This window comes from Sardina pilchardus, chromosome 23 (assembly GCF_963854185.1).
Source record: "Sardina pilchardus chromosome 23, fSarPil1.1, whole genome shotgun sequence".
Taxonomy (NCBI): Eukaryota; Metazoa; Chordata; class Actinopteri; order Clupeiformes; family Clupeidae; genus Sardina; species Sardina pilchardus.
Window position 1 is genome coordinate 16574717 of NC_085016.1, and position 16663 is coordinate 16591379.

Below are 16663 nucleotides of genomic sequence, written 5' to 3' on the forward strand. Positions count from 1 at the left end.
TGAGGAAGCCCCATGTGTTTGTGTTTGTCTCTGTGTGTGTGCATGAAACACCAGTGGATTGCTCTCTGACCTTCTGCTTCGGTCAGATGGAGGTGGGCAAAATGGGAGAGCCCAGGAACATCCTAATTAAGATCATCAAAGTACCTCATCATAAGAGGGCAGAGTTAGAGTAGGCTTAAATGACTAAAACAAGAGTATGCCGCAATTAACTGTTTTTGAGTTATCTTTGTATATTATCATCTTCAAGCATTATCACCACTGTCGCATAGGCCTACTTAAAAAAAAAAAAAAATTCTCAGGTTTGAGGTCTCCAAGCTGCCAGACAGTAGCACGACCTGGCCAATTTACATAGACGGAATACAAGAGGATAGCTGGAATTATAATCCCTGCAAGCAATTGTGTCTGAAATGTCCAATGTCCATATCAGAAGTGGTTATTAGTCATATGCACTATTTATCTCCAGCTCTCGCACCTAGACCCCTGGGGAAAATCAGCATGTTATGTTCCCATCATTCCTTTAATTTTTTCACCGGAGTAATGGTTACTGAATAGCAAAATAAAAACAAACTGACAAAATGTGGACTATTTTCCCAAATGTAGTAGGCAGAGAAGGTGGGCCTAGGACAGTGCCCAACGCCTATTCCTACGATTACATACAGATTAAACCGCTCTACTTCACCACTAAAATATACAATCCACATTCTTAATGCAATTCGTGTACTGACAGATTTTCCTCAATATCAAATCCGCAACACCTCCGAGTACATCTCTCGGCTCAATTTGAAAAATCAGTGCGTGTGGAATACAGTTTCCCGACGGATAGATTATGTAGTCGGAAAGGAAGTTCATCGCTTGTGCGCACAGTATGCGGATGGCGACCTAACGGACCACGGACAAAGGATAGCGACCACTCAGCCCGCACGGAGGAGGATCCGGCTTTGGTGCAAACAATCGCTAATGCAGGTGCACTTGCACTGGCTATCGCCATACATCCCGAGCCACGGAAAACTTGCTGCATACGACCTGGAGACCTGTCGCGCTTCAGAAATCAGGTATTTTGAAGCTATGCTAACCTGGTTAGAGGTGCAAATGTATCCAGCCTGCAGTAACGATCTTAGCTAACAGTAATGGCCCAGCAGTTGGATATGAGCACGTAAGTTGACATGACTGGGTTTGGTAACAGCACGGGCATATAGCATTTGGATGATAACGTGTATGTGACGGAGTATAGAGTTTGATGATTGTCGCTCTTTGTCTTTGTCATTGTCATGACAGAGGAGCCCTTGTGCCCTGCTTGTAGGATAGCTGGCGAAGTGTTGAGGGAAGTCTGCAGTAGAAGCACCCCAAGCAAACCCTGTCTAGCGGAACAGTTTGGCACACGTTACTGCAGTGTGTATGGATAGCTAGGGTGGCTGTGCTAGCAAGTGCCACTCGACGTTAGTAGCCAAACCGTGGTGGACAGTGCACCTGTCACTGATATGAAATTATGGTACAACTGTATGGAATTGCTTTGTTATAAAAAAATAAATGTTTCGGGAGAAGCTGTCTGAAACGTGTTTCAATGCGTGGTGGGATCCAGAAGACAAACGCCTAGATTGCCACCCGGACGGCAGATTGATCATTGTGGTCCCTTCCCGGGTTACTGGAGTTCAGCGTGTGGCGTGTTTCGTGACGTGTGTGTTGTCAGCACAGCAGTGTGTGTGAACCTGCGAGTAAAGACAATCTTATCTTGTCATCTTCAGATGAAATGAACAGTAATGATGTCTTGTGCAAGGGGCTATCTTCAGTTAAAGCATTTAGGATAGTTTGCAACTTTGTGCATGGCATGGTATTCAGTTCGTAGTGCCAAACCACCTGATTGTTGTGCGTGTTTGTGTGTGGATGTATCAGTTTGTTGTGGTGCCTGTGTCCAATGACTCCAGCTGAGTGTGTGTGTGTGCACTGATGGGAATTATAGGAAAAAGAAATGCCCTTGTCAGCCCTACAAGGTCCCCCTGCCCCCTACGCTCTACCCCCTACCACCCACCCATTAGCTATAATCTCTTGGAAGATCTGAGTACATAAATCCAGGGTGTGTTTTGGGTTAGGGTTTGCTCCTGCGGTCGGTTCACTGTCTGTTGATTGGGGGCAGGAGTTGGACTGTGCCCCCATGAGTGGAGTGTGGTGGCTGCCTTATCACTGGGAATATGCGTCCCTTCTGTAGACTGTGTTATCATTGGGTATGCATGTCCCTCCTGGTGCCTGTTTTATCAGTGGGAAATGAGTGTAGCTCTTATCACAGCCAGGGTGGTTGTGGTGGAGCTCTGGGACTGGAGTCATGTGCATGTGTGCCCTCATTCCTGGTCGATGGAGGGGGTTACAGACAGTGTATGCTGAAGCAGTCCTTCCTTGAATTTCCCCTTGGGGATCAATAACGGATCTCTATCTATCTATCTATCTATCTATCTATCTATCTATCTATCTATCTATCTAAGCAACACCTGGAGCTGGGTGTGGCACAGGCTCAGACATGTGGCCACTTTCCTGGGAGATGCCCCCAGCTGATTGGTAAGCAGTCTCAGGCACCAGTGCTCCAGCTAGAGCTTCCGTGTGAAACCTGCCCTTACAAAAATCAAATGTTTGCAGCAAACTTGCAGGTGATTTGTGGCAAAACAAAGTTCCTCACTAGTGGCAGATGTTTTCGCCAGTGATTTGCCACCACACTTAGCCAATAATGGCAAACTTACTGCAAACTTCTGGTGACAAACCTAATTTGCATATGAAATTGCTAAACATTTGCTGCAGGATTGCCAAAGTTGACCGCAGCTGTTTTCCAGAGGTTTAATTTGCATGTGAAAATATGACCCTGCCGCAAATTTCAAAGGCTTGACATTTCTGTGAGGGCGGTACTGCCCAGAGAAGCCCAAGAACACAAGTGCTAGAACAGGCACTTGGTGCTCCCCAGGTTCCCCAAAGAAGTCTAAGAATATGTACTAGAACCATTGTCTCGCCTGGTGCTCCTCAGAGAAGCCCAAATACTAGTGCTCCCCAGAGAAGCCCCAAGAACATGAGTACTGAAACCAGTGCTGGCTGGGGTGCTCCCTAGGTTCCCCAGAGAATACTCAAGGACATGAGTACTAGAACAAGTGTCTGGTGCTTTCCAGAGAAGCTCAAGAGCACAAGTACTAGAACAGGTGTCTGGTGCTCCCCAGAGAAGCTCAAGAACACAAGTACTAGAACAGGTGCCTGGTGCTCCTCAGAGAAGCTCAGGAACATGAGTAGAACAAGTGCTACCCAGGCTGCTTCCTAGGCTCCCCAGAGAGTACTCAAGAACATGAGTACTAGAACAAGTGCCTGTTGCTCCCCAGGCTGCCCTCTGGGTGCTCACGGACCTGGATGTTCTCAAACTCGGACAGGGCGCACATTCCACCACACATCTGCGCGCACACACACACACACAGACAGCCATGAACTTGTATCAGCTCACACACACATGCCCTGCTTCCTTTGGGCAGAGCGGGTTGATGTTGATTGGATGCGACATAACCAGGGTGCAGCAGGGCCGGGGGTGATCATCTGGCTAATCAGCTCTCAGAGATTAGTGGCCTTGAGGCTGTGCTGATGACATCGCCCGGTTTCCAGACAATTGTTTCTGCAGCGCTCCTGGGCAACAGCACAGGTGCTCTCGCTTGACGCTAGCCGCTAGCCTCTCCGCTCAGACAGGTGAGCTCGCCGCTCTCCTCCGGGCCCGACAGGAAGCACGACTTCTCCGTCGGAAGCAGCCGGCCGGAACGGTACCCTGACCATCCTGTAACCTTGGAGACGCTGACCGCGCACTGCCCGGCCTTCAGGGGGATCTGATTGTGTTCTTGCTGTCATCATCATAATCTGCGGAGTTCGTTCTCAGTGCGCCGCTAACGGGATTAGCATGGCTGTGTAACCGCTGCCTGCTTGTTGCTACATCCATCGAGACTCGCCTGCTTCTCGCAGCTCTCCTGCACTTCTTCTCCGAAAAGTTTTGGATTTCTGCCGTCAACATGTTGAACCAGGGAGCAGTTATGATCTTCACTGGCGTCTGTGGGGCACTGGTGGTGTTGGCAGTGGCGTACTATGCCTACTGGTGAGTGCACAGGGCACCACAGACATGGGGTACAGGGCAGTGCTGTCCTGGGCTCCACAGACAGAAGCAGCTGCAATGGCCTCTCAGGGGAACCCTTGGCACAGCATGCTAAAGGGGCGATTGAAAAGTGTGTGTGTGTGTGTGTGTGTGTGTGTGTGTGTGTGTGTGTGTGTGTATGTGAGTGAGTGAGTGTGTTCTGAGGATATACTGGGTGTCATATGCTTCATGTTAAAGGGTAAATGTGAGAGCTGTTGGTATGGGTATATGGAGTTTATGCTCTGGAAGTATGGTGTGTGTGTGTGAGTGAGACCTAAGTAATGATTATGTTCATAGCCAGCTATTTTCTCAATTATTTGATCTGTTGTTTTATTAATGACATTTCAGAAATTGGAGTAGAATTGTCGATCAGTGTTTCCCAAAGCCTGAGATTATGTCCTCAAATATCTTGTTTTGTAAACAAGCCAAAAATATTTAGTTCACTATATAAGAGGAGTAAGCTGAAAATAATCAAGCAATCTGAAATCAGAGAATTTTGTGGTGTTTTCATTAAATTGACACAAATGTCGATTGGCAAAATTAGTTGCCATTTGATAATTCATTTAACACTAGTTAACATCATTAATATGCATTCACACCCATCCTTGTGCTCTTTTGTAAGCTGTGGTGATTGTGTGTTTAATTGTGCTGCTGTGTTGGGTTGGTTTGGTCATTGTGTGTGTGTGTGTGTGTGTGTGTGTGTGTGTGTGTGTGTACACGTCTGTGTGTACGTACACACAATGTGTGTGTGTGTGTGTGTGTGCGCGCATGCTGTGTGTACGGTGTATGTCTGCGGGCACTGATGTGTTTTTGTTAGTTTGTGTGTGCCATGTCCAGCAGGTGTGGGCCAGACAGCTGTGAGTTCCTAAGCAGGTTTATCTCCTGTAATCCACTCAGCCTGACCTGCAAACGGACACAGCGCACTCTGGGGTCAGCGCCACACCCGGCTCAGCTGAGCGATCCCAAATATTACAGCAATGGAGGAAGTTATGGCCAATATATATATATAGAAGCGGGAGGGGCATTTACATTTGAATTTATAGAGCAAGTTTAGAGCTACTTAGTAAAGATGTCATTTAAATGCAGACAAATATGTACAGTACTTGGTCTATTTCAGTGGTATTTGTGTCAGTTGCAGTCTGTCAAAAATGTACCCCCCCAAAAAAAGCACAGATAATCAGATTGTGATAGATCTTGTGACATCTATTGCTCAAAGGGCGTATTAAGAATATTTCCCTAGTATTTGTGGATATCTGTGCAGTCTTTAGGGGATTTTCATCTAGCTGAAACTAGCATATTTTCAACACTAAAAAAAACTGGTAAAAAACGCACTGGTAAAAAACGCACAAAAATGTTTCCATAAAGAACAAATATTTTGTATAACTTCTATCCGAATGAAAAGATGCAACCCTTTACAGTTTTTTGGAACAAATGAACAGAATTACTAAAAAAACCCTTATATAGTGGCAAAAACTTCAATAGTGCCCTTTCACCCACAAGCGCCCCCCCTCCTCCTCTCCCCGACCTGATGTAGCCTTACAGCTGCCTTGATGATCTCAGATAGTGGTCTGATGTCTCTGGACTCTGTGTCACACTACCCGGGACAGTGCAGTATATACTTCAACGCTGCCTGTGCTAGGGGATGGGCATTTCAAGCAAAATTACCATACCATATTCACTGGTAACTAGCCTAGCATTCATCTCAAATGACTGCATAGTTGTGGTAGACTTAAGATTAAGATAGTGCAAAGCTTTGCCTGGTAAAGTTTGCACTGCATGTTTAATCAGTTTGTGTTTCATTTTCTCGTTAGCAACCCAGCCAATAGTGCTCGTCTACCTTAGTAGCCCTTAGCAATGATCATGATGCCAACTCAATCAGGGCAGGAGTTCCTGTCTTACTGTATGCATTTGTATGTCTGTGGGGCTAACATCTTGTATAGGGGACCCCCTCCAAAAACACACACGGCTCACAAACATGCATACACACCTATGCAACAACATACTCTACTATTTGCTAGAGAGCTTTTTCTCCTCTGTCTGGGTCTCTCTCTCTCTCTGTCCTTGAATCTCTCTATCCCTTCATTTCTATCTTTACATGTCTCTCCTCTGGCTCCTCCCCCCTCCCTCATGTGTCGATACAAAGTTCACTGGAGTTTACGGGGCAGGGGCTGGGAGCATGTACGCTAGGAGCATGCTCTGACTAACACACTCACTCACACTCACACACTCTCTCTCTCTCTCTCTCTGTTCTGGAATCTCCACACACAAACACACACACAGTCTCTCTTTCCTTCTGTGCTGGAGTCTCTCCACACGCACAGATAATACTGGAGTCTCCCCATACATACATACGCACACACACTCTGTTTCTTTACTGGAGTGAAAAGCAGGAGAGCATAACGCCTCCAGGACTGTCAGCTGAGGTTAGTGTTTGGGTCGAGTGAGTGTTGGACTGGACTCGGGTGACTGGTTGTTAGAGTTGGAGGTGAGTGTTGTAGAGTGAGTGTTGTCGGTGAGTGAGTTAATGAGTGTGGGTTGTAGGTGAGTGAGAGTGTGAATGAGTATTCTAGGTGAGTGAGTGTTGGTTGTAGGTGAGTGATCGTGTGAAAGAGTATTCTAGGTGAGTGAGTGTGGGTTGTAGGTGGAGTGAGTTTTAGTTTATATGTCAGTGAGTTTTTGATGAGTGAGTGTTGTAGGTGAATGAGTTTTAGATGAGTGAGTTTTGTAGGAGTTAATGTTTTATATGAATGAGTTGTAGGTGAGTGAGCGAGTGAGTTTTGTAGGTATTTGAGTGAGTGTTAAGAGAGAGAATGTTGTCCGTCTGTGGTATAGAGGTTGTGTGTGTGTGGTTGAATGAGCAGTGGTCATGTGGCTTCTTAGCACTGCAGATGTGTGTTATACTCAGAGAGCATGATGGGTAAAATAGTGCATGCTGGGTAACTGTGAATTCAAAGACTGGAACTGTTTTCCCAACAGCAATGACATCTGCTGAGCAGTATAGCCGAGAAGTTTATGCAATATACTTTCGATTGTACATCGGGGGATGGGTGTGTGTGTGTGCACGCTTTTGCATTTGGATGTCAGAGTTAAGAGTGTTGTGTGATACAATTTCTGCATGAAACTTTGGGCAGGGGGTGGGGTTACTATAAAGTAGGTGAAAGTGCAGGCTGTGTACAAGGGGATTGTGTGTGTGTGTGTGTGTGTGTGTGTGTGTGAGCGTGAGCGTGTCTGTGTGTTATGGAATTCCTCTGCCTGCTCCATGGAGATGGAGGTTTGATTGCGTGTGTGTGTGTGTGTGTGTGTGTGTGTGTGTGTGTGTGTGTGTGTGTGTGTGTGTGTGTGTGTGTGTGTGTGTGTGTGTGTGTGTGTGTGTGTGTGTGTGTGTGTGTGTGTGTGTGTGTGTGTGTGTGTGTGTGTGTGTGTGTGTGTTTGATTCTGAATCTGTTCGATTGCTTGAGTTTATGTGTTGACTTCCTGATTTCATCATCATTCCCCCCCTCTTTCTCTTCCTCCCTCTGTTACAGGTCGGTCGTGCTGAGTGAGGGGCCGTGTAAAAGAGGATTGTAAAGCCAGCCCACCGTGGTGAGACCCCTTTCACCTCATTCACACACACACACACACACACACACACACACTTAGAAAGTCAGTTTGGCAGTGGCTCACTGTGCCGAGCATCTGTGCAAGAAATGTCAACCAGCCCTAAGCATGTTGACTAACTCTTACCCTGTTGACCAACTCTTACACCGCGTTCACACTGTCCACGTCCGTCAACGGATCTCATTGACTTTGCATGGGGCAGACTCGAAATGAATTGTGGGTCCGTCCGTTCCTTCAGCTCCGCTGCCTCCGTCAAAAAAGTTGAGAAATGTTCAACTTTTCAGGCAGCGATGGAGCCGTCAGCCAATCAGATAGCGTGTATGCAAATATACATGCGGCAGACAGGCATTCCGAGATCCGTCGACGGACATAGATAGTGTGAACGCGGTGTATCTTAGTCTGCCGACTAGAGGGTTGTTCAGATGGGAAGCGGTCCCCGCTCTCTGCCCCGCATCCTCCTGCCCCGCCCGTCATCCGATAGACAACTCAAAACTGAAAGCACACTGGCACCTCAAATGCTGAACATTTTTTTGTCTTGGAGGCGGACGAGCGTGTTCTCGATACAAAATGAACCAAATGTTAGCGGGAGTCGCTTCTCGTGTGAAAAGCCCTTAACTCTTACCCTGTCGACTGATTCTGAGAAGGCTTTTACGCTCCTGTCTCAAGCAGCTCTTTCCTGTTACACCTGTTCTAGACAACACGCCCTTTTCGAGCCCCAGTGACAGGCCCCGCATGGGCCTTAACGTTTTCTGAGATGTTGCTGGCGTCAAATTCAAAATGAGCTTCAATTTTCCATGGCATAGTCAAATTTGTCACTTTCAACATGTTGTCTGTGTTCTTTTTGAAACTTAATATGGGGATCAGAAGAGTGAACGCTTCAGGGCTATTAAAGCCAATTTACACCAAAGATTCACAACGAGACGATTCGTGGCACTCTATAAACCAGCAACTTGCTGCCACACGCATTCTAAAAAACTTGCAACATCACCAACGTGTGTCATACTTCACTGTTGCACCACTTTATAGCCAGATATGAACTAGTCAGTTGGTTAGTTGCGCAGCGTTAGCCAATTAGCTAATGAGCCAAGTCCGTAAATGTGCATTTGTTGTGCAGAAACCGGTCTTCTTCAAAATCTAGTTGATGAGTATTTCACTGCCTCTCCTTTGGCAAAAACCCAGACCTGCTAGACTGATTGAATGACGGCACGTCATAAACGCTCGGAGGTAAAAGTGCTCTAAAACCTAAAGCTGTGGTTTGACATGATAGCTCTTTTTCAGTGGCTTGCAACAGCTGGCAACGGCACGCAACGATTAATTCCGACCGCTGCAACTTGTTTCTGCTACGGTTTCGCAAATCTTTGGTGTGAGTTGGCCTTTAGAAACATTCCTGTTTCTCTATGCTTGGGAGTAGAAGCGCATACTGCTGCTCAACAACAGCAAGAGAAAACGATCAGTATAGGCGTTGGGATAACAGTGTGTGTGTTTCTGTGTCTCTGTCTGTGTGTCTGTGTCTCTGTGTCTGTGTCTGTGTCTGTGTGTTGTATGTGTGTGCAGGTCGGTGTGGGCAGCCATGGGTCTGCTGGCCTATCTGAAGAGCCAGTTTGTGCTGCAGCTGCTCATTGGCTTTGTGTTCGTGGTCAGCGGACTCATCATCAACTTCATCCAGCTCTGCACCTGTGTACTCTGGCCCATCAACAAGCAGCTCTACCGACGGATCAACTGCAGGCTCGCCTACTCGCTATGGAGCCGTGAGTCACGTATTCACATTGCCTGTGTGTGTGTGAGTGTGTGTCTGAGGTTTATGTGTGTGTGTGTGTGTGTGTGTGTGTGTGTGTGTGTTTGCTAATTTGTGTGTCTGTATGTTTGATGTTTGATCTATATCTTTATGTTCATTCACCATCATGTGTGTGTATTGAAGACCAGAGGAACTGTGTTAGTGTGTGTGTGTTCATGCATTTATGTTGTTGATAATGGTTGTTTTTGTGTGTGTGTGTGTGTGTGTGTGTGTGTGTGTGTGTGTGTGTGTGTGTGTGTCTCTCTCTGCAGAGCTGGTAATGCTGCTGGAATGGTGGTCCGGTACCGAGTGCATGCTCTACACCGACCAGAAAACCGTGGACATGTTTGGCAAAGAACACGTCATCATCATCCTCAATCACAATTTTGAGATCGACTTCCTCTGTGGCTGGACCATGTGTGAACGCTACGGCGTGCTGGGGGTTAGTGTGTGTGTGTGTGTGTGTGTGTGCTATCTTGTGGGTAGGCTGAACTAACATAAAGGGAGAGAGAAACCTGGACCCTATTTTTTTAGATATCTTTGTCTTACTCAAATACTGGACCAATTTCTATTGCCTCAAACGGCTATGAAATGCAGTCCTGAGGCACCCATGCCCTTGAAGTAAACAGCTTGTTACTGCCACTGACAGGCTCATGGATATTATAATATGTGTCTGACAATATGGAAAGGATCTCTACAGAGATGCCCCTGTGTGTGTTTATATCAATAGCTGTAAACAAGCTGTGGTCATTGACTGTCTCTACACCCTCAGAAGTTTAGGGGTTTAGGTGTCATAGTTAGGTCTGTTTCTGCACCCTGATGAGTTTAGGTTTTGGAGTTAAGAGTTAGGTTGGCCTGATTATAGAGCTCAAATGACCAAATTAACTTATTTTTTTTATATTGTTATACTCTATTGTTTAGATTTATACTGAGTAATAAACCCCTTGTCTGTGTTACTGGGTTATATAGACTAGAGTGTGTTAGTGCTAGAGTATATCAGTGGGTTATGTAAACTACTCATTTGTGTTACGGGGTTATGTAGACCACTAGTGTGTGCTAGATGGTTACATTTTACATTTACATCGGTTCATTTAGATGGTTTTGTCCAAAGCAATGTGAAGAATAACATTCAAGCTACATTTCAGATGAGACCTTAGGTAGCAATTGATACTACATCAATAAATACCACTACCTGTACTATAGTGCAGAAGTTGTAATGTGTAGTCAAGAGATAGTGGTAGAAAAAGAAGGAGGTAGAAGTAGAAAGAGAGAAGTAGACAGAGAAAAGTAAGGAAGTGCATGCTAAGTGCATGTTAGGTGTGTTAAAATATAACTTGTTACTTGTTTCTTGTTATAACTTGTTAAACTAGGGACCACCCTAGACTGGTAGTACTTGGTTAAGTCGTTTCATCATTTGATGGGGGCGGCTAAGGGTAGCCAATGGAGCTCAATGAACAGCGGGGTAATGTCTGCCTTTTTCAGTAGATTAAGCACACTTTCTGGACCATATGTATTGGAAGGCTGAAGAGGGAGGGCTTTGGCGAGAGATAACCATGGTCTGTTCATAGAACTGTGATAATCTAGTGGCATGATACTGAGAAGTGGTATGACTGGCCAACAAAGGCAGCATGACCGGAGAGGGTTAACCATGGTCATCGTGACACCCAAGCCTTGGTAGGAGCAAGAGAAGGGAACAGCAGTTCGGTCTTGAGGTTTAGTTGGAGGTGGTGTTCCTTCTTCCAAGTGGACATGTCAGATGTAGTTGGGTATCAGCTGTGTAGCGGTGATCTCGGAAGCCATGAAAGTGGATAATCGGGCCTAGCAAGGAGGTGTACACAGCAAAGAGAAGGGCTAGTGTAGACTAGTGTGTTAGTTGGTGCTGTGCTAGGTTTGACCTCTAGGTCATATCATCCATATTGGGTTAAATCGTCAATTCAAGTGTATGTGTGTGTGTGTGTGTGTGTGTGTCCTCAGAGCTCCAAGGTGCTGGCCAAACACGAGCTGCTGAAGGTACCTTTAATTGGGTGGACCTGGTACTTCCTGGAGATAGTCTTTTGTAAGAGGAAGTGGGAGGAGGATCGGGACACAGTCTTTAAAGGCCTGGATAGTCTCAAGGATTACCCAGAATTCATGTGGGTGAGTGCCCTGATCACATTACTACGGCTTATCCTCATCACCACGGATACAGGTTTCATTGTGTAAACTGTTGTGTGTGTGTGCAAGTGTATATGTGGAGATTAACATTGTTAAGCGTGAATGTGATGATTGGGAGTCCGTCAGGCCCAGAAATATGAATGTGTCTGAAAGGGAAGTCACCGATATGAATGAGTCTAAATTGCAATCGGCTAATTACAAAACTGCCAAGCAGTACACACATACACAGGCTTACTTGGCATACACTTACACACAGGGCTATTTGGGACATATACATTATGTGTTTGTAATTTTGTTCATTTCTGTGTGTGTGTGTGTGCGCAGTTGAGTTGATGTGATGGCAAATGGCTTGAATGGTATAAATTGCTGTTGTAGATTAGGCTTCTTTAGGCTCTATGAAGGTTACTCATTGTAAGGTTACACAGGTCACTGAATATGCAATTGACCGCTTCCAAGCCCCGCCTCCCATTGTTACTGTTGCTAGGTTGGATAACTTCTGTCAGGTGAGCTTGACAGAAGCATGACAGATGCCTGTGGTTCTGTCTCACCATATGCCACATGTGTTAGTTGCTGGGCGATATAGGCAGTCTACTAATGTTATGGCGTGTAAATAAGTTAACAGCAATACCAACTATAGTAGACCGTGTGATGAATCCGTTTGTGTGGATTGTTCCTGTTTCATTTTGTGTTCTGCACGTAACGGTTAAGAGTTGGCAAATATCGTCTAACTTATATCTTCTCTGCGATTGAAGGAATTATGGAATTTAAGTTTCTGCCAACCATTTTCCTTTAAGTTTCTCATTAAACTTCTTTGAATGGCAAATTTGAATGGCAAATGCTTCTTTTGAATGCCAAATGGCACTGACATCGTATCTGAAGAGTTAACATTATCCATTGTTTTAGCCTCGTTGAGTTAACATTATCCATAATTATAGCCTTGCCTTTCTGTATGATCTGTATGCAAAACACATTATATCATCGGGTGTAATATATCAATAATTCTCCTCCTGCATACCCGGTGCATTGATAGAGCTGGCTTTGATATCTCTTCAATAGTAGACTAATCTTATTCGTGTGTCATTTACACTCAGATGTCATAACCTATTACTCATTTACGTTCTAGTTAGACAGTGTTTGAACTTACACATAGCTGGTGAAAGATGTTGAGTGATGCTATGCTGTTCATATTTATTAAGCTAATGACTAATCGACTAGTGGGCGATTAATCCACTTCAGATTTAAAAATCAACACTTTTTACACAGTCAGGATATTCAGTGTTGCTTTCACAAGTTCCCCAGACACATTTTTAACCATCCTCAAATTTCAAGTTTATCTTCAAGACAGAAGGGCAAGCACGCGCTCACTGAACCATGGCAGGAAAGTCAGAAGTTAATTGGGGTTCTGATTCCAACATTGCTTAACTCTTATTTGGCAGTAGATCAGAATGGGATGGCGCTTGGGATCGGTCAATTGTCTAATCCTACTGTGGTATTGTACCGTACTGTATTTACCTATGAAAATGTGTGTGTTCATGCGTACGTGTGTTTGTGTGTGTAGTTCCTCCTGTACTGTGAAGGTACACGTTTCACTGAGAAAAAGCACCAGCTCAGCATGCAGGTGGCCGAGAGCAAAGGCCTCCCCAAACTCAAGTACCACCTGCTGCCCCGCACCAAGGGCTTCACCACCACACTGGCGTGTCTGAAAGGGACAGGTGAGACACACACACACACACACACACACACACACACACACACTCATATATTCCACACAAACATACACAAAAGCATATGTACATACACACGTATATCTGTATATGTAATGTATCGCACACACACACACACACACACACACACACACACGTACAAGTGACCAGTGGTATTTTCTCTCCTCAGTGTCAGCCGTTTATGACGTGACACTGAACTTCAAAGACAAGAAGGTCCCCACTCTACTGGGCATCATCAACGGCACCAAATACATGGCAGACATGAATATCAGGTGCAGTCTTTTCTCTTTCTCTTTTTCTTTCTCTTTCTCTCATCCATCCTGCCTTCTCTGCTTCTCCCTCATCCATCCTGCCCTCTATGCTTCTCTCTTCCCTGATGAGGTATGAGCTCACAGTCTTGTTAAACTCTGCCCCCTGCTGGTTGTGTGTGTGTTTTGCAGGCGGTATCCAGTAGATGAAATCCCTGATGATGAGAAGGAGTGTGCCGTATGGCTGCATAAGCTCTACCAGGAAAAGGTATATGACCAGTACACACACACACACACACACACAGATCTCACCCCAGGAGTAGATGAGATTTACATGTTCACACACCAGGAAAAAGCAGATAAACACACATGTACACACATACACACGCACACAGATACAGATCCCAGGTGCATATTATTATTGTTATTTAAACTATTTTGAAGTGATGTTTGATCTATTAGTATCTATAGCTGCCCCGCCTAAATGAAAGCCTGATATGCAAAGATGCAGCTGGATGTTTGTTACACGTGGTGCGTCTCTTTGTGCATCTCCCAGGATGCATTGCAGGAGCACTATGCAAAGGAAGGCTCGTTTCCGGGTCCCACCATCCGGCCGCCTCGTCGCCTCTGGTCGCTGCTCAACTTCCTGTTCTGGGCGTTTGTGCTGCTGTCGCCGCTCATCCACCTGGCCTGGGGCGTCTTCATCAGCGGCTCACCCCTCCACATCCTCGGATTTATGCTCTTTCTCATCATCGGTGCGTACACGCACGCACACACACTCAACACACATCACACATACACAGGCACGCACTCATACACACATCTTCAGCACCCTCAAGCATACACACGCATACTCAAAGATGTACGTACACACACACACACACACACCTACCTGACATGAAACTTGAAACTGACTTGTAGTGACTTATGCTTGTGTTTTTTTGTGTCTGTGTTTGTTGTGTGTATGTCTGCGTCTGTGTCTGTGTCTTTGTGTGTGTGTGTGTGTGTGTGTGGGTTTTGCAGCCTCTGTCGCTGTGCGGCGGCTTATCGGGGTGACGGAAGTGAAGAAAACGGGCTCTAGCTACGGCGATCCGGGGGCCAAGAAGCAGAATTAAACTTTTTCTTTCTTTCTCTCTTCCTCTCTGTCTCTCGCTCTCTCTCTCTCCTCTCCCTGAGTGCAGTGCAGCTTGTGTGCTCTTGTGCTCAGAGCTTATTTTCTACCACAACCCACAAACAAACAAACAGACAAACCAACTGGGAATATTGTAGTTTCAGGGGTTGAGATTTATCTTGTAAACACTAAGAGCAGGTGATGGAACCCCGGCTGTGATGAGATGCATAAACAACTCACTGAGAGGACTGCATGGACACACACACACACACACAACAGTATACATATGCACACATCCCACCCCGACACCCCCCCCCCCCCCATGTGCACACAACCACACACACACCACCTCACACAACTATGCACACTTAACATACATCTGTGTTCACCTTCACGTAGACAAACACACCCAGACACACTTACATTGTCTTCTCTCTCACACTCAAACCCCCTCCCTCTCACATGTTCACCTGCACAGAACCCCCCCTCACACACACACTCCTGTGTTCACACTCCTACACATACTTTATGACTGCACACACACACATATAGCAGAGATGACTCACCCCTCTCTCTCACACAAACACACACACAGCAGAGATGACCTCTCTCTTTCAGACACACACACACACACACACACACACACACACACAGACATAGCAGAGATGAGCTGAGATAGCTCTCGCTCTTCACACACACAAACATAAGGAATTGGTTAATATACCCCCCCCCCCCCCCCAACACACACACACACTCTCAACACTCAAACACACAGAGCAGCCCAGAGCAGCCCACTCTCTCTCCCTCACACACACACACACACACTGATTAGATGCTGTTGCTCTGGTTCCGTCCTGGTTCTCATAATGGCTTGACCGTTGTCACTGTAGCAACTACCAGGATAAGATTATTGTTGCTGTAGCATCCTTCTCAACGTGCATGCACACACGCGCACACACACACACACACACACACACACACACACACACACACACACACACACACATATACACACATACACACATATGTAGGGCACATGCTGAGAGGGTGGTGATTGTTCCTCCCAGGGGCTGAAAGTCCTGCACCCCACAGAAGAACAGAAAAGCGCCTGAAGCGTAGTCCTCGATAATTACATAAGGGAGGGGTCCTGTCTGAAGGCTCCTGTGCAAACAGAAGTGTTGTGAGAATGTAAGAAGGCAATATCTCACTCTTTCCCATTCTATTTCAGTTTGTGTCCCCTCTCATTTCCTGTGTAGACACCACGGTGGTACCCTGCCCTCTGCAGGCGAGAGCTGGTATAGCGTGAGTGTTTTGAGTTCAGATTCCTGCCAGCCTTAACAGTGTGTGCAGCTTCCTGATTGGTGTGCACTACTCTCATCACCCCCACCCTTTGTAACAGCACTAGAGGGTAGCTAAGAGACATATGCAAAGCATGTAGAGATTGCAAAAGAGAAGTATCGGGAGAGGGGTATTTTAATTTCCTGTCTTAAAAACTGCTAGCTGAAAAACTGGCTAACCTCAGAGGGTTGGGACTTATCATTTTAGCAGGTCTGGACTGAAACTACATAAAGGCTGTGAACTGTAACCAGGCAACTGATGTGTTCTTAGTATTTGTCTCCAGACCGGACATCAGAGGAGGGGTGGGTGGGGGGTTACCGGGGGGAGGGGGAGGGACGACTGGGATAATATTGTATCAATTTGGTGGTATCCCCCATACTTCTGGATTTTGGAGGGCAAGGATGGGGTGAAAATGTATATTTAGATCCAATAGAGAAATAGTAAATAAAATTCACAGATGTTTTTTTTTTTTCTTTTTTGTATTACCTTCCAAATTGATTAAAGAATTCAAATCAAGTACGCAATTTTGTGTGGAAGTCTTTGTATTGCAACACCTGCTGCTATTATTCTAATATAATAAAT

The 16663-nt window shown here is 45.7% G+C and overlaps 1 protein-coding gene across 3 annotated transcripts; it reads left to right on the forward strand.

The window, feature by feature from the left end:
• The first annotated feature begins 870 nt into the window (after positions 1–870).
• On the forward strand, positions 871–15767 carry agpat3 (1-acylglycerol-3-phosphate O-acyltransferase 3). 3 transcript variants are annotated; one of them, XM_062528289.1, is made up of 10 exons: positions 871–1052; positions 7660–7717; positions 9287–9480; positions 9779–9948; positions 11481–11642; positions 13219–13372; positions 13554–13656; positions 13825–13900; positions 14189–14387; positions 14656–15767. In XM_062528289.1, exons 3-10 carry the CDS (start codon positions 9303–9305, stop codon positions 14745–14747), a joined length of 1134 nt encoding a protein of 377 aa, XP_062384273.1. In that variant the 5' UTR covers positions 871–1052; positions 7660–7717; positions 9287–9302; the 3' UTR covers positions 14748–15767. The 3 variants fall into 3 exon arrangements, with proteins under 3 accessions (XP_062384273.1, XP_062384274.1, XP_062384272.1); XM_062528290.1 differs by lacking the exon at positions 871–1052 and adding an exon at positions 6372–6620; XM_062528288.1 differs by lacking the exon at positions 871–1052 and adding an exon at positions 6372–6558.
• The last annotated feature ends 896 nt before the right edge of the window (positions 15768–16663 follow it).

What these genes read in the sequence shown, in the direction of transcription:
- agpat3 (XM_062528289.1), top strand. Translation starts at nt 9,303, where the DNA reads ATGGGTCTGCTGGCCTATCTGAAGAGCCAGTTTGTGCTGCAGCTGCTC. An exon ending in CGCCTACTCGCTATGGAGCC is followed by an intron (nt 9,481 to 9,778) that starts GTGAGTCACGTA and finishes CTCTCTCTGCAG; the next exon opens with AGCTGGTAATGCTGCTGGAA. An exon ending in ATTACCCAGAATTCATGTGG is followed by an intron (nt 11,643 to 13,218) that starts GTGAGTGCCCTG and finishes TTGTGTGTGTAG; the next exon opens with TTCCTCCTGTACTGTGAAGG.